Source organism: Candidozyma duobushaemuli, assembly GCF_002926085.2.
Source record: "Candidozyma duobushaemuli strain B09383 chromosome Unknown D_B09383, whole genome shotgun sequence".
Classification (NCBI taxonomy): Eukaryota; Fungi; Ascomycota; class Pichiomycetes; order Serinales; family Metschnikowiaceae; genus Candidozyma; species Candidozyma duobushaemuli.
Window position 1 is genome coordinate 147604 of NW_020289898.1, and position 25643 is coordinate 173246.

At 46.9% G+C, this 25643-nt stretch overlaps 12 protein-coding genes across 12 annotated transcripts; 9 read left to right on the plus strand and 3 right to left on the minus strand. All coding sequences in view use genetic code 12, as the record gives it.

Moving 5' to 3' along the window:
* Positions 1 to 142: 142 nt before the first annotated feature.
* On the plus strand, positions 143 to 1812 carry CXQ87_003668 (uncharacterized protein; the record flags this gene model as incomplete). The annotated part of the gene is made up of 2 exons (XM_025482135.1): positions 143 to 1496; positions 1541 to 1812. 2 exons carry the CDS (start codon positions 143 to 145, stop codon positions 1810 to 1812), a joined length of 1626 nt encoding a protein of 541 aa, XP_025336753.1.
* Positions 1813 to 3382: 1570 nt separating this feature from the next.
* On the plus strand, positions 3383 to 4801 carry HGC1 (cyclin; the record flags this gene model as incomplete). The annotated part of the gene is made up of 1 exon (XM_025482136.1): positions 3383 to 4801. One exon carries the CDS (start codon positions 3383 to 3385, stop codon positions 4799 to 4801), a length of 1419 nt encoding a protein of 472 aa, XP_025336754.1.
* Positions 4802 to 5850: 1049 nt separating this feature from the next.
* ROT1 (Rot1p) lies at positions 5851 to 6573 on the plus strand (the record flags this gene model as incomplete). Its single annotated transcript, XM_025482137.1, has 1 exon — positions 5851 to 6573. The coding sequence occupies one exon, from the start codon at positions 5851 to 5853 to the stop codon at positions 6571 to 6573; it is 723 nt and encodes a 240-aa protein (XP_025336755.1).
* Positions 6574 to 7293: 720 nt separating this feature from the next.
* VPS27 (ESCRT-0 subunit protein) lies at positions 7294 to 9539 on the plus strand (the record flags this gene model as incomplete). The annotated part of the gene is made up of 2 exons (XM_025482138.1): positions 7294 to 8033; positions 8063 to 9539. The coding sequence occupies 2 exons, from the start codon at positions 7294 to 7296 to the stop codon at positions 9537 to 9539; spliced, it is 2217 nt and encodes a 738-aa protein (XP_025336756.1).
* Positions 9540 to 9932: 393 nt separating this feature from the next.
* On the plus strand, positions 9933 to 11333 carry SPE1 (ornithine decarboxylase; the record flags this gene model as incomplete). The annotated part of the gene is made up of 1 exon (XM_025482139.1): positions 9933 to 11333. The coding sequence occupies one exon, from the start codon at positions 9933 to 9935 to the stop codon at positions 11331 to 11333; it is 1401 nt and encodes a 466-aa protein (XP_025336757.1).
* Positions 11334 to 12190: 857 nt separating this feature from the next.
* On the plus strand, positions 12191 to 13864 carry CMP1 (calcineurin catalytic subunit A; the record flags this gene model as incomplete). The annotated part of the gene is made up of 1 exon (XM_025482140.1): positions 12191 to 13864. One exon carries the CDS (start codon positions 12191 to 12193, stop codon positions 13862 to 13864), a length of 1674 nt encoding a protein of 557 aa, XP_025336758.1.
* Positions 13865 to 14039: 175 nt separating this feature from the next.
* Positions 14040 to 14792, plus strand: CXQ87_003674 (uncharacterized protein; the record flags this gene model as incomplete). The annotated part of the gene is made up of 1 exon (XM_025482141.1): positions 14040 to 14792. One exon carries the CDS (start codon positions 14040 to 14042, stop codon positions 14790 to 14792), a length of 753 nt encoding a protein of 250 aa, XP_025336759.1.
* Positions 14793 to 15261: 469 nt separating this feature from the next.
* CXQ87_003675 (uncharacterized protein) lies at positions 15262 to 18236 on the plus strand (the record flags this gene model as incomplete). Its single annotated transcript, XM_025482142.1, has 2 exons — positions 15262 to 18168; positions 18204 to 18236. 2 exons carry the CDS (start codon positions 15262 to 15264, stop codon positions 18234 to 18236), a joined length of 2940 nt encoding a protein of 979 aa, XP_025336760.1.
* Positions 18237 to 18293: 57 nt separating this feature from the next.
* Positions 18294 to 18908, minus strand: TSR2 (Tsr2p; the record flags this gene model as incomplete). The annotated part of the gene is made up of 1 exon (XM_025482143.1): positions 18294 to 18908. One exon carries the CDS (start codon positions 18906 to 18908, stop codon positions 18294 to 18296), a length of 615 nt encoding a protein of 204 aa, XP_025336761.1.
* Positions 18909 to 19004: 96 nt separating this feature from the next.
* On the minus strand, positions 19005 to 21295 carry ORC1 (origin recognition complex subunit 1; the record flags this gene model as incomplete). Its single annotated transcript, XM_025482144.1, has 2 exons — positions 19005 to 20471; positions 20528 to 21295. 2 exons carry the CDS (start codon positions 21293 to 21295, stop codon positions 19005 to 19007), a joined length of 2235 nt encoding a protein of 744 aa, XP_025336762.1.
* Positions 21296 to 21746: 451 nt separating this feature from the next.
* TEM1 (Ras family GTPase) lies at positions 21747 to 22277 on the minus strand (the record flags this gene model as incomplete). The annotated part of the gene is made up of 1 exon (XM_025482145.1): positions 21747 to 22277. One exon carries the CDS (start codon positions 22275 to 22277, stop codon positions 21747 to 21749), a length of 531 nt encoding a protein of 176 aa, XP_025336763.1.
* A 1124-nt stretch (positions 22278 to 23401) lies between these two features.
* RPS1 (40S ribosomal protein eS1) lies at positions 23402 to 24172 on the plus strand (the record flags this gene model as incomplete). The annotated part of the gene is made up of 1 exon (XM_025482146.1): positions 23402 to 24172. One exon carries the CDS (start codon positions 23402 to 23404, stop codon positions 24170 to 24172), a length of 771 nt encoding a protein of 256 aa, XP_025336764.1.
* Positions 24173 to 25643: the final 1471 nt, after the last annotated feature.

Below are 25643 nucleotides of genomic sequence, written 5' to 3' on the forward strand. Positions count from 1 at the left end.
CTCTTATCTCTGTTTATGCCGTCGTGCGCAAAAGACGTCAGATGGACTTCAATGCGATTCAGAAATTCTAAGAAACCTGCCTCATCCCCCTCACGGTCACCGAAAAATATAAATACCCCCACGTGCCCCGGTTTCTTTCGCCATGGATGAACGTCAAGCTCTTTTGGATAGCCCAGAGCTAGCAGACGACGAGATCGTGGCCTATGTTCAGCAGAGACGTGCCTCCATCGCTCTGGTTGGCACAACCAAGATTCCCTCTGTGTTCCAGCTCACGCCGAAACGGTCAAGACAAAGCTTGGATTCCCATGCCTATGTTTCTCATCATGAACCGTTGAATGACCTTTTGCTGGTGCATCTGTCCACGATATTGGGGGAACCCCGGACCAGTATGTGGACGGAGACGAGAACACTTTTGAAGTACTCGGTGCCGCTAATCATCACCTTCTTGTTGCAGTACTCCTTGACGGTGGCCTCGGTGTTCTCGGTAGGCCGATTGGGTCCGACAGAATTGGCTGCTGTGTCTCTCTCGTCCATGACTGCCAATATCAGTGGATACGCTATCATCCAAGGTGTTTCCACGTGTCTAGACACATTGTGTGCTCAAGCACACGGTAGGAGAGACTTCAACACCGTGGGGTTGCACTTTGTGAGATGCACCTATTTGCTCATGTTGTGTTATGTGCCGATGTTGGTGCTCTGGATGTTCTTCTCCGAGCCGATCTTGCTTTTCTTGGTGGGAGAGGAGAAACGCCAATTGGTTACTCTAGCCAGCCGCTACCTCCAGATCTTATCATTGGGTTTACCGGGTTTCATCGTGTTCGAGAACCTCAAGCACTTTTTGCAATCGCAGGGCATTTTCCACGCCTCCACCTACGTTCTCTTATTCTGCGCTCCCATGAACGCGTTTTTGAACTACTTCCTCGTCTGGAACAAGCATGTGGGGCTCGGCTTTAAAGGAGCGCCTTTATCTGTTGTAATCACCAATTGGGTGATGTGTGGTGCACTCTGGTGCTACACAAAGTACATTGATGGCTACGAGTGCTTACCGAGGCAACGGCTTTTGCACAAGACGTATTTTTCCAATTGGCAGCGTATGATCAACTTGTCCGTGCCGGGGGTGTTGATGGTGGAAGCCGAGTGGCTCGCGTTTGAAATAATCACGTTCATTGCCTCAACATTTGGCACAGAGGTGTTGGCGGCGCAGTCTATTGTCTCCACGACGTGTGTGCTATTGTATCAAATCCCATTTGCATTGTCCATCACGGCGTCGACCCGAATCGCATGGTATATTGGCGCGGCCTCAAAGAAGGCTGCATTGGTTGCAACAAGGGCATCCATGTATACAGCCATGTGTTTTGGTGTGGTGAACGCCGCTGTTCTATTTAGTTTCCGAGATTTCTTTGCCTCGCTCTTCACGGACGACCCCATTGTGCTTGATATTGCATCAAAGGTGTTGATTGTCGGGGCGGTGTACCAGATCAACGACTTCCTCGCATGTACAACTGGGGCATTTTACGAGGCCAAGGCCGCCAGAAAATAGCTGGGTACTTGAATCTTGTGTCGTACTACGTCATAGCGTTGCCAACGGCGATCTTCTTTGCCTTTTATCTCGAGCTTGCGTTGATAGGCTTGTGGATGGGCATGATCATAGCGCTCTTTTTCGTGTCGCTTTCGCAGACGTACTTTGTCGTTGCCAGCGATTGGGACGCAATTATCACCGAGTGTATTGAAGAAGGTGTTGCCGAGGACGGGGTGCTCAACATCGAGGCAACGGCACTGGTGCCGGCTATGCTGTCGAATCACCTTGTGTAGAAAGGCGTCGTCAAGGTTTATAGATAAAAACAAAGGAGATCAAAGTAACAATGGTAGATTTCAAAAAACAGGCGTACTCAAAACAAGGCTTGGGCTAATTTCTGCGATCGTCAAGCGGTCGATACCACCCGCTTTCGGAAGGACCCTAACTTGATTGAATATTTTGCAAATAAACGGCCCGTTTAAAAACCCTTTTTCTTTCTCTACGCTTGGATCCGTTGCCTCGGCAGATCCAACGACGATGAAAGCTTAATTGTCTACATCACGCAACACTCGCGTACACCGTTTTGCAAATTCTCTTTTGGGTGCATTTGCCGAAGTCTGATGGGCCAATTTCCGAGCATCCGTTATCTAGAAGCAACGGGCACTGGAACTTGCCGAGGGGACTTTCCATGCTCTTCTCCGAGTAGCACGGTGACGATGGAGTGGAGGAAACAATCCGAATGGAAAATAATCAAACAAATAAAAAAACCGTTTCCACTCTGCAATACCTCGTTCCCCTCTGCACCTCTGCTGCAAGATTTCAACCACCCCCTCTGAAAAACTTAGTCCTGATTCCTCTAAAGCACGTACCGTTCACAGGCTTAGTCGCATTGCGCCTGGTAAACACACCAAAACTGGCAAAGATATGGGAGGCCCGCGGAAATGACCAAAAAGCCCCAGACAGCTGTAAAACGTAAAAAGAGCCGCCCATGCGAGGACTCCTATTTCGCCTCGGGTCTGCCAGGGGGAGCCTTGGCGCTGGACTAGTGGTCCTGAGCTGTGCCCAGCCGCCTTTGTGTGTCAGACGGTTATGAAAGAGGACCCTATGTTTTGCAGAGCGATGGAGCGGGTAGAATGGGGCATTCCGGGCGATTGCCAACGGCGAGAATTCTGTGTACAACGTTTTTTTTTTTTACTCGATTTTATTATTTTTTCATGCTTTGCGGCTTGGTCTCGCTGCCACTTGACGACGGTTTCGGCGGCTCGTCAACTAGGTAAGAGCCCATTCTCGTCGTGTACATGCCGCTGGAGATGGCCGGCTTCATGCGTGAATGTGCAGTAGAGGCGGTCACTGGCTTCAGAGGGCAATGGATGACTGATCCAATTGGAAACAGCGTTTAAACCGATCCGCAAACGAACCAGCACAAAAGGGCTGAGGCAGGTTGGAAATGAGCGACCAATGTAAGAAAAACTTGGATAAGTACCCATGCGTCGACGTGCATATCGACCATGCTCTCAATGCGCGGACGAGAGAGTTACCCTAAGGTTTCCCCTTTCTCTAAAGGAAGCAGTAGTGCACACAGGGAGGGTCCCGCAGCATGGCCGCAGCAGGCCCGCAGCATTCCCTATTCACAATACCCATTCTCGCTCTCGAGACGTCCCTAACGTTCCAGCCTCGTCACCACATACTGTCTCTTGGAACCGTGTGTATGTATGTGCGGGACTAAGTGCTCGGCGCCGCAGGGCCAGTCCCCATTTTCCTGTTATGCAAGTCCATCTAAGTTGCAGCTCACCCGTCTCGTGCCAAAGGCCTTAAATACCCTCCTCCCGCATCTCTTTTCACTTTTCTACTAACCCCACTGCATGGATGAAGCTCCACGGTTCCTTTGCCCAGGAGGGTACCATCATCAATCAGTACAAGTATCTGCACCGGCTCTACTCCACAGAAGTCCTGGTCCACAATGACTCCCTAGCCGAGTACCACGACGAGGTGGCCCTGGTGCTCCTAGCCTCGCTTCACAGAACACAGCCTAACTTTAAGCTTTACGAAAACCAGCCGTACATCACCGCCGTCGTGAGAAACAAGCTCATCGACTTCATTCTCCGCATGGCTGTGCGCCTCAAGATCGTGCCATTTGTGTTCTGCAAAGCCGTTCGTCTCTTTGACCGCTACTGTTCCAAACGCATCGTGCTTCTTGACCAGGCCCAGCTAGTCATCACCACGTGCTTGTGGATCGCTGCCAAAGTCCACGGCGGCAACAACCACTTTGCCAATCTCCAGAGCTCAAAGTGCTCGCTGATCAAAACCATCCTGAACTTGGGCTTTGGCCTGGGGGCTCGCTTTGCTGGTCCAACTGAGCGCTACAGAATGCCCAAGATCTCCGAGCTCGTCAAACTCTGTGGAGCTCGCTGCAACTACGATGCCAATATGTTCAAGCAGATGGAGTTGCACATCATGACTACCCTCGACTGGAACATGACTGACGCTTCCATCGACGACTTTTTAATTTCCCTGGAGGACCTCAGATCGTGCACGGACTACGAGCCTGCTGCTACGGAAGAGGCCACTACACTCAAGACGTTTGTGGCCTACGCTTCGTGCTTTCTGTACGACCTCATCAAGTACACCCCATTGGAAATGGCCAAGGCAACGGTGGACTTGCTCAACCACGCCTTCTCCCTTCGACCTTCGGACGGTTTCACTCTCAACAGCACAATGTTTGAGAATGCTCCCGAAATCTCTTGCACCCAGAGGAACAGACATGTCGAGCAGCTTCTCACACAGGCGGTGATGAACGCTCCAGCGTATCTTCTTCGTTGCTTCGATGTCGAGGGCCCCCGCCGCTTGTTCTCTCACCTCAACGGTTCGAGACTTGCCTTTGAAGAAGCCACCACCCCAACAAGCATCGCCACGCCGTCGCTTCCCGACATGTCTCTGTCCAACTACACTTATGCCACACCTACCAAGGTGCTACACGACTACCCATCTCCAATCATGGGCGTCCCCTACATTTCCAAAAATCCCATCAAAGGCTCTAAACTGCTGGTGACTGATTCGGCGCACATGAACAGCCACCACTACCCGCCTATCAAGAGCACAAAAATGAACGAATACCCACAACCGAGGCTCCAGGAGCTCCTTTACCGCAATAATAATAGCCTGGGTAGCATTGCGTCGAGCACCTCGTCGAAGGCCTCTGATATCTTCTACGACTCCACGAGATACGGCGTTTGCACACCAATAAGCATAGACGACGAAAAGCCCGTCAAAAAAAGAGCAAGTTAGCCCACACAGCATTCAATTCGTGACTCCCCTTTTTGTGAACGCATTTAATACGTGATAGCATTTAATTCTCGCATAGTATAATTATAGAATTTGCAACCAAACCTTTCGTGTAGCCGAAGATTTCGCTTGAGGCGGGAACGTTTGAGAAATCATGCTGTAAAGCGGCTGACTAGTGGCTACAAATGAACATGATGCATGTTGACGAGATTCGGCGCTGCGGTGCAGCTTCGTCAAAGTGGTCTGACGCAGTGAATTTGACGAAATAGATAGCGGTTTAATTAAGTCCGATCCCGGTCAAACGCAGGGTCTGTTAGTCTGCCAAGGTGCTGGCTATGTGGTTTGACGGCACTAAATCAGCCACAGGTAAACACCTGAGGACAATGTGTCAGTAGATGGGTAACTTTATGCTGAAAACATAGCCTAAATACACTTTTCTGGCCAGGCCTTATTCTCTTTCTTTCGTTGCTCTGAGTGATTTTCTACCTTTGAATCTTTTTTTTTTTTTTTTTTTCAACTTTCATTTTTTGCATCCTGTTTCATCCATTTTGTCTGCTTTGTTCATAACTGCGCGTGCCTTACGTTCCTGGATCATCGAAGGTTCGCACCCATAACTTCACCTTGATACCTCCAAAAAATCAGGATCCACTTATAAAGAAATAGTTTCTATTCTTATTTAATAAACCGGAGTCTCTCATTTCAACCATAAACTTAGTTCTCAATTTTCGGCGCATTTTTGGTCTGGTGGCATTTTTCTATTTCGGGCGAGCTGAGCCACCTTCTGATCCTCGCGTTACATGTCTCTACAATCACATCTTCTCCCTGAGCAAGAAAACAAACCCTTTTATTGCACCAAAGCAACAAAAATCACCAGTCAATATAACCACTTTTCACCTTCTCTTGCACTTTTCTTGGACAGGCACAGCACTGCCTGGGCACCATACTACACAGCCTGCATTTCGCGACTCAAAGGCCTACCCTTTTTTCTTAAGCCGTTGCTATTTTTTACCTACTACAACACAGTCTTTCACAGCAACCACAACTACACAACCATGCTAGCGTTTCTCGTGACTCTGCTTCTCCTCCTACAACTGGCCTTTGCCGAACCCAACATGGAGGAGTTGGAGGGTACTTGGGTGTCTAAGTCCAACACGGTCTTCACAGGTCCTGGTTACTACGACCCTGTGGATGAGCTTTTGATTGAGCCTGCTTTGCCAGGCATCTCCTACTCCTTCACCAAGGACGGCCACTACGAGGAGGCCCTCTACAGAATCACATCGAACCCCAGAAACCACTCTTGCGCTATTGCCAGTATGACGTTCCAGCACGGTTCGTACGAGATTTTGAGTAACGGTTCCGTGATTCTCACGCCTATCGCTGTTGACGGTAGACAGCTCTTGAGTGACCCTTGCGGCTACAAGTCCGACGAGGCAAAGTACGTCAGATACGAGCAGAAGACAATGTTCGAGAAGTTCCAGGTCTCCATTTCTGACTACCACGGCAGATACATGTTGCAAATCTACCAGTTCGATGGATCTCCTATGCAGCCCTTGTACTTGGCCTACAAGCCACCTATGATGTTGCCCACCGGTGCTTTGAACCCTACTGACAACTCTGAGCCCACCAAGGCCTCCGCGCGTAAGCGTGTCAGAAGATCGCTTGAAAACCAGTACAGAACCAACGCTGTACGTGAAACCAGCCCCTTCTTTGAAAAGTTCTACTGGGTCGGCGTCGTTGTGTTGGGTGCTGGCTCTGCCGCCATGTTGCTCCGCTAGTTTGCTTATTGCCTAGCTCCCCATCACTCTCTCTCCATTTGTATCATATCTGGTTCACCACAACATCGTCATTCGCGTTTACAGTCAAATTCTGAAATCATCATTACTTTGTAGTGCAGTAAAACGGCATTGTTTTTTGTGATGTTCCGAGGGTCGGAGTATTAGTCCCACAATTTGCCCTCTTAAGATATGTCTTTGATGGCTGGCAAGTATCATGGCAGCTGCTCCCTTGAGCTCTCATACCCGAAAGCAAATTCCCTGTTTCAACTTAAGCGATATTGCCTTACATTTAGGGCAATGTCTCAGACAGACTTGTCTTACCCTAACCAATCTCAACTTTTCATTGCATTTGCCACATTTACAAGAAAACCAAAAGTGAGGGGACCAGTCTTACAAAGAATATTTTCATAAATAATATATCTGTTCGACATTACAACGTATCTGTGTGCTGGCGCAGCCCAATTAGTGACCCTCATACCCATGACATCCCTCTACACTAATCCTGAGAACAACTAATTCTACTGCAAATTCAAAAGATTGCATTACAGTACGTATCAGAAAAGAAATTCGAAAAATAAAATAACCCAGATACACATTTATTGTCAGGAGTTCTTGGGATTCTTTATCGACCTGCGTACAAGGCGGCTTTCCGTGTCTTCTCAGCCTCTAGTCACCTGGAGCGATAAGAATTAGAACCACATTTGCCACAATACCTTCATCATGTCGTGGTTCAGTGGCGCCGACCCCGTTGCAGAACTAGATGCTAAAATTGAGGAGGCCTCCTCCGAGACCATCCCCAATGGCGAGATGGATATTGCAGTTGGCTTAGAAATCACAGATATGATCCGAAGCAAGAAGGTGCCACCTAAAAATGCCATGAGGTCGTTGAAGAAGCGACTCACAAAAGTGCATCAAAATCCCAATCTATTGCTTTCTACATTGAAGGTGATCGACCTTTGTGTCAAAAATTGTGGCGCCCACTTCTTGTCCGAGATTAACCAGAAGGAGTTCGTGGACTACTTAGTGGACTACATCTTCAAAGTTCACTACGATGTGAAGGACTACAAGGTCTACTCGTCCGAAGCAAAGTATAAGATTGGTACCACAATTTTGAAATTCATAAAAGAGTGGAACTTATGCCTCAAGGATGCAACCCACACCAGGTACTTGGACAGAGTGTACGAGCTGTTGATGCTGCAGGGCTACGATTTTCCCGAGGTTGACAGCCTGCTTTTGCAACTGGCATCCACATTTGCCGATTCAAGAGCCCCACCTGACTGGATTGACGGCAACGAGTGCATGATTTGCTACAACCCATTCAGCGTCATGACGAGAAAACATCACTGTCGAGCATGCGGAGGAGTGTTTTGCCAGACGCATTCCAGTAATAATATTCCCCTTCCGGCATTGGGTATCTTGCAACCGGTGAGAGTTTGTGACGATTGTTACCAGATTCATAAGTCCAAGACTGGCAAGGCACCTCCTAAAGAGAGACTGGCTCCTGCCCCAAAAACGCCCCTCAAGAGTCCGAAGAAGATGAGCAGCTCAGAAAGGCCATTGAGTTGAGCTTGCAGGAGAGTCAGGGACCCGCTGCAACAAACTATGCTCCTCCTCCTACTGCCCCACCAGCAGCGGAGACACAAAATGAAGCGGCCGAGGTTAATGATGAGGATATGGACGAGGACATGAAGGCTGCTATCCAGGCCTCCTTACAGGAGTACAAACAAGAGCAGAGCTTACGGCAGCCCCCACCATCACAAGTTCAGTACCAACCCTCACAGCCAGCCGCAGAGCCAGAACTGGAATTTTACCAGACGTCTCTTCCGTTCGATCTTAATGCCTATTCCCAACCATCACAGCCTTCCCAGACACCATCCTACGGGCCATCCGACCCAAGCTTTTACCAGAATGCTCCAAGCAATCCAACTCCACAACACCCAATTCAACAGCAGGCCACAAATCAAGGGAGATTGACGCCTCAGAAAACGAAGGTGGAGGATTTGACCGAAGAGGACGAGGAGCTGATTAACCTCTACTTGCAGTTGATAGCTGGACTTCAGACTGATAGGTCAAAACAAGCCAATGTCTTGCACGATCTGAACCTCAGTGAATTGCATGAGAAGGTGATAAGGTTGAAGCCAAAGCTAAATCGCTCGCTTCGTGTTGCAATTGAGAAGAATGACCAGTTCTTGGAGATGAATAACAAGCTTAGTACAATTACTCGTCTCTATGATCAATTCTTGGAAGCCAAACTCAATCAGGCGTACAACAGACATTCATTGTCATCGCCCCATTACTCACAGGCCCAAATGTATGGTGCTCCTCCTCAGATGACTGGTCAAGTTACTGGCCAGACAATCGGACTGGCTTATCCACAATACACTGGTCAGGGAAGACAACAACAAGAGTTGCAGCAACAGCCTACTGCGCCAGAGCAGGTAGAGTCTCATCACACTGGACCTGTGAAGAGGCAGGGCACGGGTTATCCACACCCCAACAGCTCTTACACTACGAATGCACCCTATCCATACGATGCATCCAGTATGCAAAGTCCGCCATCACAAGATGAGTCTCATACTCCTGCTAACGGTACATCATTCGATCAGTCCTTCCCGTCATATCCACAACAGCCTGATTTTGGCGATCAGGGTCCTTCCCATCCATCAGAGCCCAATGGCATAAGCGGAAGACAAGACACTGGATTTTACCCCACTGAGCCATCATTCGGCGAATCAGATAACGAAAGTTCTGCTAGTGTGGCAAGTAGATATCCGCCAGTGGCTGGAGGTGAATACGGAGGAATCGAACCTCAACCGACAGCGGCACACGAGCATGCGTCTGAGAGATATCCCACGATAGACGAGATTGAGCAAAAGGATGAACAAAATACTATGCCTACGTTAGCGCATCCTCAAGCTGAGGGCAGAAGGCCCAAATCTGAGCCAGAGCCACTTATTGAATTGTGAGTAATAGCATGCCATTATTGCATATTTTGCAGCCGTTTTCTTTTTCTTGACTCGCAATCATTTATGGCAAAGAAAAGCAAGACATCCCCTGCAGAACTGCATATAATTTTATAGCTCGAATACTTGCGATTTGCGTCTTTCCAATTTTTCAGATACCATCTTTTCTTCCCATAGAAGACTTCTTCCACGTACGAGAGCTGCCGCTTGAAGTTCCATACATTGTTTGTCTCACTAGTTCAGTGAGCCTATTGTCCAGAAGAATTTTTGTGAATATCGTCCTTGGTGCCCTCTAAGGAGAACGTCCCTGATACTGCTTTAAGTCTACGTAAGCGTATCAGCACTAAAAGAAGAGATAGATTGGATCTGTCGAAGAAACTGCTTGTTAAGACAGTTATGGCCCCTGCTATTGATGTCATCCATGATGAAGCAACGTTTTTGAACAATAGCGTTGTCAATACTCACGAGATTATTGATGACAAGATCAAGCCGATAGCAGGCTTCGAACCTGGTGAAGACCACGAGGTCTCTCCCGGTGCCACAGCTTTATCGAAAAAGTTGGTGGGCGAGGCACTTGTTGAGCAGATTGAGGGAATCGATCACGAACTTTGTGATGCTGGAGAGGAAGATTCCTTCTTTGTTGCCGACCTTGGCGAGGTTTACCGCTCGTTCAAGATGTGGAAGCAGCAAATGCCACAAGTGTTACCACACTACGCAGTCAAATGCAACACCGATCCTGCTGTGATCAGGTTGCTTGGTACTTTGGGTGCCAACTTTGACTGTGCTTCGAAAAAGGAGATCGATACCATTTTGGGCTTGGGTTTCGACGCCTCGAGAATTGTCTATGCTAATCCATGCAAGACAAACTCGTTCATCCGTCACGCCAGAGAATGCGATGTCAACTTGACCACTGTGGACAATTCCCAGGAGTTGTACAAGTTGAAGAAGCACCACCCTGAATGTGGTATTTTGATCAGAATCGCAACTGACGATGAGTCTGCTCAATGCAGATTGTCCACCAAGTTTGGATGCTCTGTCAGCTCTGCGTTGAACGAGTTGTTGCCATTGTGCCAGGAATTGGATTTGAAAGTCAGGGGTGTGGCTTTCCACGTTGGATCTGGTGCTAAGGACTTCGATTCAATTTACAAAGCAGTCAAAGACTCTCGCACAGTTTTTGACAAAGCTGAAGAAATGGGTATGCCTATGAGTGTATTGGACATTGGAGGCGGTTTCGAGAGGGAGACTTTCGGCGAGTCGTCTGCCATGGTTCGTTACTCTTTGGGCAAGTATTTCCCACAGACCTACGCCGACCAACACGGAATTCTGTTCATTGCGGAACCTGGTCGGTTTATGGTTGCCAATGCTTTCACATTGGCGACCCACGTCATTGCACGTAGGGACTTGGGCAAGGAGCAGTACGACATGGAGGCCATGATCTACGTCAACGATGGCGTTTACGGCAACATGAACTGTATTTTGTTTGACCATCAGCACCCAGTGGCTCACGTCTTGAGACACGATGGTAAGATCTATTATGATGGTGAAACGGTGGATGACGAGGACAAGGACATCCAGGGCACGGTCCGCCGTTTCGCTTTCCTGATCTGGGGCCCTACATGTGACGGGTTGGACTGCATTTCCACCAGAAGCGAGTTTGCAACGAACATTAATGTTGGTGATTGGTTGTATTTCCCCAACTTGGGTGCTTACACACTGGCAGCCACAACGTCGTTCAACGGACTTGGTGGACTGGCTACAGTCAAATACGTCTCCTCTGCTCCTGAGGTCCGCTTGTAAAAATGCTGTATAGCCAATGATATATTTAATTGTCACTGCCGTCGTAGGGCCTCTTATCGCATAGCTGCCGGTGAAGCCGAGAAAGTGTCACAAACAGAGCGCATTACATAAAACTAGATTAAGGTTACCCCTGGATGGTGTTGAAAGGAGAAAATTGCAGGTTTCTGTGATTTGCATTCATATCTGAAGTTGTACTTTGTAGGTTCGGTGTGAGGTTGACTTGCTATCATCTATTCAAAACGGTTGCTAAATGCACTAGACTCTATCGATGATCTTCGCTTAGGGTAGCATGAATTGACCGAGTGGAAAGTGACCGACTCTATGGTCCCTCTCATTGTGTTCCTAAAAAAAGACAGACTAATTCACCTAAATGCCTAGATCTGCATTCCCGGTGTTGTAGGCACGTCGACATGGCGTCAACGGTCTGACTGATAAGGCGCATGCCATAAACTAGAGTGAAAAATCAGGCAAATCCTCAAAACGTAAAACTTACAAGATCTAGTTCTCTCCTCCCCTCAATTTCCCAATATTTGAACTTCCTTATTCGTCGCTTTTTCGGAGAGTCAGCTCCGATTGCCTAGGCCCTGCCTCAGCCTCAATTTGCACCCATCCGCAGAGGCCTAGATCGCTTTACGAAGAGAAACACACATTTTTAAAAAATTCAAAAATCACCCACAATTGTAAACCGACAGTAGTCAAATCGGCAAAACAATCCCCTATTCACTTTGCAAAAGCACATCGCCAATTGGCTTGGGGGTGGTCAGCGGTAGGCGCAATACAGGAACGCGAGGTAAAAGACACCGACAACCAGGTTTACTACAGGCTTGAGACCACCAAAACCGTGAAATCATCGAAAAATGTCCAGGCCCGTCGACAACCGCAAGCAGATCAGCAATGCGCTTTCGGCGTTGGACAAATCGAAGAAGCCCGAGCCTCAGAGGGGCGATCTTTCCTTGTACGTGACTGACGATGGTGAAGAGCTACGCACCACGGAGAGGGTGGTCAAGCTGGTGCCAGCTCCGGCAACGTTCAAGCCTTCGGATGAGGACGTGTTTTTGCCCAACGGCTTACCCAACTGTGCATTTTTGAAAGATCACTTCTTCAACGAGGGCAGACTCCAGCATCACCAGGCGTTGAAGATTCTTCATGCTGCTACTGATCTTTTGAGCAGCGAACCCAACATGTTGAACGTGGCGGCGCCTGTCACCGTGTGTGGTGATATTCACGGCCAGTACTACGATCTCATGAAGCTCTTTGAAGTCGGCGGTGACCCAAAGACCACAAGGTACTTGTTCTTGGGTGACTATGTGGACAGAGGCTCCTTTTCCATCGAATGCTTGCTTTACTTGTATGCGCTCAAGTTGACGTATCCTGACACCATGTGGATGCTTCGTGGTAACCACGAGTGCAAGCACTTGACGGACTATTTCACGTTCAAGTCTGAATGCTTGCACAAGTACTCGGAGCAGATCTATGAGGAGTGCTTGGCTTCCTTCAATGCCTTGCCCCTCGCCGCTATCATGAACAAACAGTTCTTCTGTGTGCACGGTGGTATTTCTCCTGAGCTTAAGCTGTTGGACGACTTGGCCCGTTTGGACAGATTCAGAGAACCCCCCACCAGAGGTCTTATGTGTGACTTGCTTTGGGCTGATCCAATCGAGGATTACGACGAGGACAACATCGATCTGACTTTCATGAGAAACACTGTTCGTGGGTGCTCCTACGCCTTCACGTACAAAGCCAGTTGCCAGTTCTTGGAACGCACAGGGCTTCTCTCCATCATCCGTGCCCACGAGGCTCAGGATGCCGGTTACAGAATGTACAAGAGAACCAAGACGATGGGCTTTCCGTCGCTTTTAACGATGTTCAGTGCCCCTAACTACTTGGACAATTACAACAACAAGGCAGCAGTGCTAAAATACGAGAACAATGTGATGAACATCCGTCAATTCAACTCCCTGCCTCACCCATACTGGTTACCTCACTTCATGGACGTTTTTACGTGGTCCCTCCCGTTTGTAGGTGAGAAGATCACCGACATGTTGGTTTCTATCTTGAACATCTGCACGGAGGAGGAGCTTGAAGAGACAACCCCAATGGACGAATTGGCCCAAGAGTCCCCTATCAAAGCTACTGGACCACAGCTACCCGAGACTGCGACTGTGGCCAGAAACGACTCATTGGAGGAAAAGAGACAAGCTTTGCGTAATAAGGTGCTTGCAATTGGCCGTGTTGCCAGAATGTACCAGGTTTTGCGAGAGGAGGCCGAAAATGTTGCCCACTTGAAGAGCTTGAACGAGGGCACACTTCCAAAGGGTTCGTTGCTGCATGGACGTGAGGGCTTGGAAAAGACAATTTCAGACTTTGAAAAGGCTAGAAAGGCCGACTTGGTGAATGAGAAGTTGCCTCCAACGAGAGAGGAGATGAAACAGATAGAGGAGGAAAGGCAGGCAAAGATCAAGAAGAATATCGAAAGCTCGAGCTCATCATCCCCAGTGTTTCAGCGTCTCATGAGAAAGCTTTCAGGTTGAGATGCCCATGTACTATTTATTGATCTGCTGATCCGCGTGGTTGCAATTAGATAAGGCGCGATTTGCATGGAGGACGCTGATTCCGCGACAGCCATACAACGAGGGTCTAAAAAAATCTGAAAAAAGCCCAAAGGGAAACCGTATCGAGACCAATCATTCCCATAAGCGGACGTATATGAGTGCCAGAGTGCCTCGGGGTATCTTCACGTGCCCGAGCCGTGAGAATTTGATCACCGTGGATACTCTTCATAAAGAGTATCCCGCAGGCTTCGCATCGTTCAGTGGTGATAAATTTGTTCTTCACGCCGGCGGATGCTGCTTCCGTATAGCCTTTGAAAATGCCCCTGGTGTTTCGCTTCATCCCCAGATTGAAAAGATTCTGCATCATACCGTATCGCTTTACGTGTTGGACACCAATTTCATTGTTTGGGCACCTGCACTTCGTCTAGGAATGGAAATTCCGTTCGAGTTTGGCCTGCCGACATTGAACGAAGACGGGACTCTTGACCTCCATCTCAGACCGAGTGAGCTCATGCGGTCTTCGGAAGGTTTACCCATTACAGTACGAATCCGTCGAGCTCAAGAGGAGGAGGTCGGGATGGAGGACATTGAACCGGACCTCCGAGCCATGATTCCCCACGACAGCTCGCTACAACGAATTCATGCCATGTATACTCGCTGGTTCCATTTTTATCAATCCACCGAAGGCGAGGACGTAGCGGGGTCTGGAGAGACCGAGATCCGAACCGTGAGCGAGAACTTTCGGCTTGGGCACGGCGGGGATGCGGATGATCTCGGCTTCGATGAGCACCTTTGTGAGGGCGATGCTGGAATGAACATTGCCATCGAGCTTCAACCGGTTGGAGCTGTAAGAAGACACAGGGACTACGAGCGCACTACCTATTCGAAGAACCGTAGGATTGGTTAGATAGTCTCGTGGGCCATTTGCATTGGGAGACTTGATGTTTTGTGTTTAGGAAGGAAAATATAGACAATCGACTAAGCCGATTTCGCAGCCATATCTACCATGGCATCACCAAGGCGTAGCGCAACAATGACATTGAGTAGACACAAAGCAGCTTGTTTTATTTTTAGACGAAGATGGTGTGTCTGTCCAAGACAGAGTTACACAACCTTATGGTTATCATGGCATCCTGTCTCACGTCGTCTTTTGAGTACCGTTCTTATCGAAGAGATCACGAATCAGAAAACGGCAAACATTGTGATACAAAGTCGGATGAATAAAGCACCTATTCCGAGATCACGAGTGGCATTTCGACTATCCAAGTAAAATTATTTATATCTTCCAGAAACAGGACCCTGTTCATCCGGTTCCATACAGTCCAGAGGCCTTATAGATCCAGCGCACTCCGATTCCTCGTCATCATCTGGGTCTCATGAAACTGGCAGAGGAGAAGTTCCAGTACAAATCCCATTTCTTCAAATTGGGACAGGGCAGAATTGTGCCTCATGACGATGCCCGTTTTTGGAATGTCCTCATCGACACACCTACTGAGGCAAGCCATACCTTTGACTTGCTTACGGCATCTGATATCCACAATGTGAGAGACCAGAATCTTCCAAACTTCTTGGTATTCATCAGACTCCTTGCTGGGAATATAGTGAAGTTACGGGAGGACCCGGGCCAGCGGCTTGTCAATTGCATTCGCCTTTTGACGAAGCTTCTTCCATTCTTATATGAGCTTCCCAATTACTCATCGAACATAGAGCTAGAGTTGTTCTGGAACCAAGACTTCCATCCTGATAAGTTCTGTGAGAATCTGGTTCCACTCACATTGTTACTCCGGCGGAATTCAGTACCTTCACCGGACGGTGCAGCTGTTCTTGCAGTGGATTTGGTACAATCGCTTGTGAAGCTATTATTCGTCAAGGACTTCACGATAGAGGATGATCTGGGCTTTTGGGAGCCCGGAATAGGTTACCTGGCGCCTTATAAACAGCCAGATCCCCGACTCGATGTCAACAGAATCGATATCCTACGCCTTTTGTTGGTTTTGACGTCTTCGCTGTACTACCTTCTGCTGAAAGACGTCACGACACAAGGCTCTCGATTCTTGACAACCTTGGTCTCAACATTGCCCAAAGTATATCTTGTTCATTTCCTGTGCAGCCTTGTGAACATCGTTTGCCGGGCTGCTAGAGTGTCAAACCAGGACAATGGCTTAAGCTTATCGAACATCACGCTCACCGAACTGCGATACGCTTGCACCAACTATGCTTTTCAGCTTCTTGTTGAAGCCGTGGTGTATCCCTTACCATCTTCTACTCATAATGAGTATTTACGTGATTATGGGGTGATTTCCAAAAAGCCGACAAACGCAATACGGTTATTTTTTGGAAAGCTTTCCAAGGAGTCAGAGGTCAAGTTTCTTGCTACACATTTACTAAACTACTTGAGATTTCCCATCTACTCTTTAAAAGATGAAGCCAAAAGACGCTTTTTTAAGTTTGGTCAACCATCTTTATGGGCACTCGAAAGCACGACAATACTTTGGGAGCTACTCCAGTGCAATAAAACCTTTGCTGATAGTCTAGGCCCGAGGTTCATCCCAAAATTAACACCATATCTTGTTTATCACATCTTTGCATTTTATGATTTGCCTCAGCATTTCAGTTTGGTCAAAATCATGTCACACTTTTTGCTTTACATCTCTTCCCTGGAGGAACGAGTGCGGACCTTGGTGAATAGTGAACCATCGATAGATGGATTTCCGCCGGAGGTCAAGGTAAACGGAGTTGGCACTACTAGAGATTTTGCTGTCATAAACATTTGTCAAGTTTTGGGCAAGCTTGCATCAAACAATCACACTCAAGAATCCAAGCTTCATTCGTTCTTGCGCCCTACCCTAATAGAAATTCTTTACAATTTGATTCCCACAGTCAATGAGGAAGTCAAAGCTACAGACATATCATCTAAATCCATGCTGAACGTGAACCCCATGGGCGGCCTTTCTTACAAGGCATCCACCGCTGTTGCACTGATTATCTTGAAGTATTCAGATAGGAACTTCTTACTCGAAGATTCAAGCAATCCTTCCATGTTGGCACTCTTGGTACGTGCATTATGTGCGTCTGCGACCAAGAATCCATCGGCTTCCAGAATGACACTCTTCACTTTTCTCAAACATGAAAAAGCATTTGATCACGTCTGGAATGTGATTTATGGTTTGAAAAACGAGAAAATAGAACATGATCCTCTTGAGGACGTCAATGAAGAGGAAGAAGATGCAACCAGTGTTAGCTCAGATGTGAACACGAACGGTTCCACTATAAGACCCAATACACCTTCAACGCCTGCAAGGGCTGCAAACTCAGGAGCCTTTTCTCCAATCCCGAACAACTTTACACCGGCTCAGGACCCTCGCTCGCCATACACTGTCTCCTCAAATGCCACTTCTATTGACGATGGCTTTATTGAATCCACGAATAATTCACGGAGCAGTCTCCATGAAATTGACCCCCTTGCAGCTCTCATGGAGGAGGAAAAGTCACTCGCTGCTGCATTGAGGCCAAACCCACCCACGGGAATGTCGCAGAAATTTAAAGACAAGCTCCCTCTTGAAGCACCATTGAGTCGATCATGGGGAGGGAACGATGCTCTCAGAATCATCATCACAATTCTTATTCCAAACTTGAAAACAGCTTTGAAGGAAGTGTGGTCAAAGCGGGATGAGTGCAATTTTGATAATTTCTTTATTGTCAAACAAATTGAGAACTCCAACTTCGAGGACATCATTGAACTGAATAGAAAGGATATCAACCACGACTTTCTTCCCGACACGCCGATCGACAAGCTTTCCTTCAGTTGGAATCACAAGGCACTTGGATGGTATTTGTCGATAATCAATAGCAACAACTACAAAGCGGCAGACAACATCAAGTTATTCGTGGGAACAAACAACACGTTGATGAAGAACATCTCATCTTCCATTGCGCTGCTTGGAAAGATTGCGTCCAGCTGGTCTGGCTTATCGTGGAACAACGCAAAAGACGATCCCCAGGAGGAGGAATTGACGAGATTTGTTGAAAGCAATACGAGTGGCATAAACCCATGGGCTCACACGAATGTTAGGCTTTTCAAAGTCGACGACGAAAACGACAGAGTTTACAACCCCTTTGGGCTCAAATACGGCTCGAACAGCAACAACAGCGTCTCTGATCTTACCAACTCACTCGTGAAAAAACTTGGGGATTTCAGAAACAGCAGCAGAGGCAGCGTTGTGAGCATTTCGTCTATCCCTCAAGAGGATTCCGAACGTCCCAAGCTCCACACTAGAAATTCAGTGAGCTCGTTGCATTCACTCAACACCCTCAACAGGACGAGATCAAACACCCCGAGAAATTCAATTAGCATGTAATTTACAAACATTTTACCTAACCGTGTCTATTTTATTACCCAATGTATGCATTAGCGTCTACGACCCTTCTTCTGCACAAGCTCAAAGCCATCGTCGTCAACAACTGGGCCTTTTGGCTCTTCAATGTGGGTCTCTTCTATCCTCTCGACTAACTGTGGAACATCCTCTTCGACGTCAACGTCTTCTTCGTCCGAACTTGGATTGTTAGGATCTGTGTCTACCTTAATATTCTTTTTGGTTGATGAAGTATTCGCCTTCTTCTGGTACTTTTCATAGAGTTCATCCACAGAGGTGTATTTTTTGGCTGAGCACTCCTTATAAAGTCTCAATATGAGAGCGGCAATTTCAAGGGCCGAGTCGTTGTCGATCTCAGTGTCAAATTCATCAACCATGGCGAAAAGCAAAGTTTCCTCGATCAAAATGTTATCGACTGCCTTCTCTTCAAAAAGGTCAATCACAACACCAGAAAGCCAGTCTCTCTTTTCCGCGCTATTGGGACCTCCCCATGAATTTTCAACAGCTGTGTTCAACTCTTCCCACTTGTATACGGCCATGCAAACTCCTAATTCAAATTTACCTTGTTGTTGTGGGTCATCGAATCTAAGTGAAGTTTTGTCATCCTCAGCACGGACGAAATCCGTGGGATCAATGGCGTACATGCTCATGATGAAGTTTGTAGTTGGTGATGATCATCGAGATGCCGCAAAGTCTTGATAGTGCATACGCCCGTACACCAAATACCGGGGTCCCATCAGGGTACCTTAAAGCATAGGCACGATTGCCTGGTCTCTCCTAAGGGCTGCCAAAACCTCGTCTTCTGAAATGTTGAGCTGAATCAATCTATAGCGCTCGCTTCTGAGATTTTGCTGTGCGATGATTCCGAGCTCCTCCATCTGATTCACGAGGCGAGCCATCTCGTAGATACGAATATTTCTTGGATTTCCATAGCAAAAGTCTGCAAAAGAATCGTTCGTTTCGATTTTTTTGAAAGGATGCGAGCTGTCTTTTGAGGTGAGAAGATCGAGAGAATTTTTCATTTCGTCCATGACATCACCTAGTGAGTTCTCAGCTAGACCCGATCTCCTCATCCTAAGAAGTATGCCCACAAGCACGAGCTTTGACTCAAATGAAAGCAGATTGAGTAGTTGTGCAATTGGGGAGTTGATAGTCTCATTGATAGCTTTTGAAATGTGGCCGATCTGAATGGTGAAGGTTTGCTCAGATTCAGGCTTTTCCAAATCCGTTTCTGTGTCCAAGAATTCTTGCTCAGCGATCTCAACAGCCCTTCGACAGATCGTCAATGCCCTACGGGCATCACCACTGACACTTGCAACTTTTCTGGATGCAAAACCAACGGCGTCTTTGCTCACTTGGACCTTTCTTTTATGCTCCTCACTAAGCATAGTGAGTCTGTTGGCAATGATTTCACCCAAATCATCGAAGGTGTAGCCCACAAACTGAATTCTTCTAAGGCCCAATCTGGAGGAAATCTTGTTGGTAAGCACTCTTTCAGGAAGATCCATCGTGTTTGCAACAGCGATTATGATGAGCTTAGAATTGGCATAAGTAGGCCAATTAAAGAAATTATACATCACAGATTGTGTTTTCGTCACAATTTGGTCGAGTTCATCGAGAAGCACGACCAACGGCCTCCGTGGCTCTTCAGTATCATCTTTACCAAAATAATCATCCAAAAGTAACGCAGCATTGGCAGGCGTAACTTTAATGCCACTCACGAATTCCCAAAGCTTTTCGTAAGCAGATTCGGGTGATAGAAGTTTAAGGCAGTTGATGTCCAAAAAGTCGAATTCATTCAATAATCCATCAGCGACCGAAGATTGAAGGGATCGGATAACTTCCTTAATGGTAGCAGTCTTTCCAACACCCGGTGTTCCACTCACGTAGACACAGCTTCCTGTTTGAGTCTGTATTGCATCTTCAAGATTTGTGTATACCGCTACCCATTCGTCCTCTCTTCGTGGTAAAGAAGTTATGGTGGTTGACGTATGGAGCTTCTTTTTTAGCTCTTTGAAAGCCTCTGACGACGTGTCAACGATATTGTGTGATTGTTTGGTGGCTTTTCTGTTGAGAGAAGGCAAGCTTCCTACAGAGGTACCAGTCTTCACCTTGAAACCTTTCTTGAGAGGAGATAGAACGTTTTGTAGGTTGGATCTCTCGTTTCCACGAGCTGCCGTGGCCCGCTTTCTTGGAGACTCGGATGTTTCTTTCTTGGGGTCGAGGCTTTGCGCTTTTTCGTGGGTTTTGTCTCTGAAGACTCGGCTACCTCAGGCTCCAGATCCAGATCTTCTGACTCGTCATCTTCGCTCTCCTGTTTTACAAAATCGTCCGAATCAGAGTCTTCAGATGGCGATTCGGTGTACGTCCGGCGCCTTGGAGAATCTGAGTTCATAAGTCTTTCTGTGAGTGAGGAGGTTTTCAGCTTCTTCTTTTTTGGGGATATGATAACCAGTGTGTTTTCAGAGATATATCGAATGGCACTTGCGTGGTCTTTAACGACGAGACTTTTCAACTCACTGAAATTGAATTCTTTTGAAACACTGTCTCCTTGAGCATTGCAAGCCCGTCTGCATAGGTACGTCAGTGATATGCTGGAGTCGTCCAAGACAATATCAGCAAATGCCGTAGAGTCAAGCACCTGTATCTTCTGAACAACGTCATTCACCTTCAAAGAGCTTACCTCCGGAGTAATGAAAACCTCGTTCTCTGCAACTTCCACATCCTCTAGCGTCTCTTGATCTATTTGATCTTTTGTGATGAAGCGAGCACCCCATAGTTCCACGAACGACTTGAGGCCGAGCTGAATGCTAGTAATTATGTAATAGGAAGGCTTGACATCCGATATCAAAAGGCAATCGCCTGCTTGGATCACCAAATCGTCTTCTTCCCTTTGTAGCTTGACACCATTGGGTTCAGTAGATTCGGCCCTTCGACGCGATCTTCGCGATGGAGTAGCTGGACTGTTACTGGAATCTTTCTCAGGTTCCTCTAGAACAATTTTCCAGTCTCCCAAATCTTTTTGTCTTTTTGCCATGGAGCTGTTTTCAAAAGAGAAGGTTGATGTACTTCTAGTGCATTATGCACACCAGTACGAGAACGATAAGAAATGTATCGAGAGAAGACTATGAAGGTTTAAAAGATGTTGAAGGCAATCGAACTAAATTACTGGCTCCTACTCATTCGATGACTTACGTTTTGGTCTTTGGAATCGGGATCTGCCGAAATGTCTCGACAAGGGTACCCCAACCCCAACCCTCCACACAGCACTGCTCTACAGAGTGATCTTCGTTAATTAGCATGAGATAACTAGCAGGAAACTAGATATTAAAGTGATGATTTCTCGTCGCGGACCATTTGGATTACAAATAGAACCTTAAGATGGAGGTTCGATTGATAATGCCAGATCGGCCAAACGAGAAGATGATGCAGTAGTGGCCTAAGCAATTGCTTCAGACAACATTCGTGGTTTTGGAAAATCACGACACTCACGAGTTAGCGCCGTCTTTCTTGTAAAGCAAGATTGGCTCACCGATGTTGACGATCTCCTCGATATTGAGCTTTAGATCGAATGCTTTTGACAATATGATCTTGAAAATCTTTTGAATATTAATGGAATGACTTGTTGAGCAGAAAATCACGGGCAGGCGCATGGCCTTACCGAACTTCTTTGCCTGGTTAGTGATTTCGGTTTGATCTTGGGGCAGCAAATCGATAAACTCGTCGTACTTCGTGCCAATTAAAAACGGAATGGCGGTTTTGTTGAACCCACGGACCTGCCTGTACCATTCCTTGATGGAGTTGAGTGTGGACTTTCGGGTAAGATCGAACATGAACAAGATGGCCACCGCGTCGTTAGACACCAAAGGTAGCATATTAATGAACTCTTTTTGTCCGCCTAGATCCCATATCAGAAACGTGATATTCGTGTTTCGTATTTGGATTTTTTTGTCCATGAAATTGACACCTAAGGTCTGAATGTAGTCCTCGTCAAAGCTCCCCTCGACGTATTTGACCATAAGTGAGGTTTTCCCGATCTGGGAATCACCGATTAGACCGATTTTGAGTGCCACCCTAATGGTTAGTATTGAATGAAATCACAAAGTTCTCGAACATACTGGTTGCTTTGGCTCTCCAGAGATTCCATGGTGCTGTACTGTTTCAAACTACAGTGTTTACGTTTTGTGCATAGCTCCCGCATAAATATACACGTGACACGACTGCAAAGGAACCCTGGAGAGAACGAGTTTGTCCATACCCTAAGTCATTGATTGGTGATTTTTTTTTTTTTTTTTTTTTTTTTTTTTTTTTGAATATTGTTGTTTTTGCGTTTCTCTTCCTCCTTTGGTTTGTTTCTGAAGCTTGAGGTTTGAGTGGGCTTAGTGAGTGAGATCTCGACATAGTAAGGTACAACATTGAGGTGACGTTTTTGACAGACTAGACGCAATTCGAAGCGAGACTAATGAAAGAATCCTTCCGGTGAAAGGTTCAAATCGTTTTGGATTTCCAAAACTCATGTACTATTTATCGCTTAGTAAATGAACGCCAAAAAGCTTAGATGCAAAATAAGGTCGGCTTTATTTCACTATGACGACGGTAAAGTCGGACTTCCATTTCTCGATTAATGTCCTTGTAAGTTCTGACTACGGCTCATTCTCTTCTTTGAAAAGCATGTCAATGCACTACTTCGAACGTAAAGTTGTGTTATGATATTCTTCAGCCCATTTGGGCCATATCTTACTATAAGCTATTTAGCGACTAAGAGCTGGGGTAGAAAAAATCTGACAGTCTAGCTAAAGCGAAGCGGTTGCGAAAAGTAAACGACATCTCTCGACTAACTTCGCTGAAAACTTTCAATAAGCTCTCAAACGAAAGATCTCCGGTTCGCCATCAATTATATTGTTAATGACCAGTTTATTACTGTGAGGCTCCTTGAAAAGCTTGTGGGTGGACCACGGTGCCTAGGGCTGAAGCCCTCGCACATGACCTGTGTTTAGCGCTCAGGTGCCGGCGGTTTGGGCCTTGAGCACATTGTCTGCACACCAGCACCCCAGCTCAGGCTTCGCACGGTAAAAAAAATTTCCTGAAAAAAGATAGTATAGGTCTCTTCCAGAAAGAACTCCATCTTTTTAACTACACAAATATGGCTGTTGGTAAGAACAAGAGATTGTCTAAGGGTAAGAAGGGCATGAAGAAGAAGGCCGTCGACCCCTTCGCCAAGAAGGAGTGGTTTGACATCAAGGCCCCATCTACCTTCGAGAGAAGAGACGTTGGTAAGACCTTGATCAACAAGTCCACCGGTTTGAAGAACGCCGCCGACGGCTTGAAGGGCCGTGTCTTCGAGGTTTGCCTTGCTGACTTGCAGGGTTCCGAGGACCACGCCTACAGAAAGATCAAGTTGAGAGTCGACGAGGTTCAGGGTAAGAACTTGTTGACCAACTTCCACGGCATGGACTTCACTTCCGACAAGTTGAGATCTTTGGTCAGAAAGTGGCAATCTTTGGTCGAGGCTAACGTTACTGTCAAGACTGCTGACGACCACGTCTTGAGAATCTTCGCCATTGCCTTCACCAAGAGACAGCCAAACCAGGTCAGAAAGACCACCTACGCCCAGTCCTCCAAGTTGAGAGAGGTGAGAAAGAAGATGATCGAGATCATGCAGAGAGAGGTTGCCAACGTTACCTTGTCCCAGCTCACCGCCAAGTTGATCCCAGAGGTGATTGGCCGTGAGATCGAGAAGTCTACTCAGTCCATCTTGCCTTTGCAAAACATCCACATCAGAAAGGTCAAGTTGTTGAAGCAGCCAAAGTTCGACTTGGGCTCTTTGTTGGCCTTGCACGGTGAGGGTTCTACCGACGACAAGGGTAAGAAGGTCTCTTCTGGTTTCAAGGACGTTGTCTTGGAGTCTGTCTAATCGCAAGATTACTGTTTAATACATACACATTCGAAGAGAACATTGTAGGAGTACTTGGTGGTTTACTCGTTGCGATTGCAAATTTTTCATTTTTAGTGCAACCCGCATGTCAGCAATGAAGGAGCCTGGAATCTTGACCGAGAGTAATGCTGAGTTGATTCAAATTGCATTGACAGCTGAATTGACATTGCTATGTTCAATTGTCATAGAAGCCTTCCGAACATTGATGAAGCCGTTGGAAAAGTTTTTGACAGTCACAACGGTGCACCATGCGTGTACTGGGGTGCCACTGGATTTTGCAATTGGGCTAATTTTGTGATCATTGAAATTTGGAGACGTCTAGATATATGAATAGAACTGTTTACAGTTCGATTATGCTTCTGGTTAGATTCAGGTAGTTAATTGGTAGTTAAGTTAATGGGGCCTAATTAGCCAACAAGCAGAGCGGATTTGCCTTAGACGTAAGTAGTTCAAAAGCAGTGAAAGCGGGTACACTTTTCTCAAGCGTCTTTCACTTCAATTTTTCAAAGATTGTGAGATTCTGTGTTCTTATTGTATTCTTAATCTTATGGGTGTACTCATTAGGCAACTTTCGAATATCATCAGTCAGTTCCACGCTCTGCTTCCAATGGCAACAATCTCTCAAGATTCCATCCAAATTGAATGTCAAGAAACACTTGGGGAAGCGATTCGAAGTTGCTTTTGCACACTTTCCTCCATCCATCTTCTCTTAGGTTGCGAGCTTTCTCTAGTCACAGTGCAGCTACCCACTGACGTCACCACTAGAGCCCTCCAAACCCTCTGACGGTGCTTAGCTCCTCTTTCATAACAGAATCCCCTTCTGGTGGCTCATTTCCCTTTTCCGGCGACTTTCGTTATTTTCTAATGCTCAACCATATTTTCAATCCTCTCTGAAAGCCATTTCGCAGCCATATTCTGACAAGAACGTGGAGAAACGCAGGAGAAGCAGAAATGCCAAGCAGCGCAAACACAGACGACGAAAACTCAGTCAGAGATCCAAGCCAATTGACCAATCAAAAACCATCAATTCTACCCTCCGCCAACCATAGTGACCGGCTCAATCGGCCAGTCCAGCGGCACTAAAACCACTCAGCGACCACAGCCAATAACCGGTTTTTCAAATTGCCGACTCCTACTGAATACCGGCTGCCAAATCGCCAATTGTCACAAATCTCCAACAAATCTCTACATGAGGCGACAGGGCAGTGCAGCGGTAGACATCCCCATGCAGAGGCCACAATCTCCTCTGAGACACCGTAGCAACAGACAACACTTCATGTCCGACAATGACAAGAAAAGCAACCTTAGCCGTCCTCTCTACGTTGTTTGAATCTACGCTGTTTCAATCCATTCGCAATTTAAAAAAATACAATCATATTGATCTTTGTTTTTGGCGGTTGATCTCCCTGATTCGCCGGAATGAGTGAACCGTGGGAACATGGTCAATTGC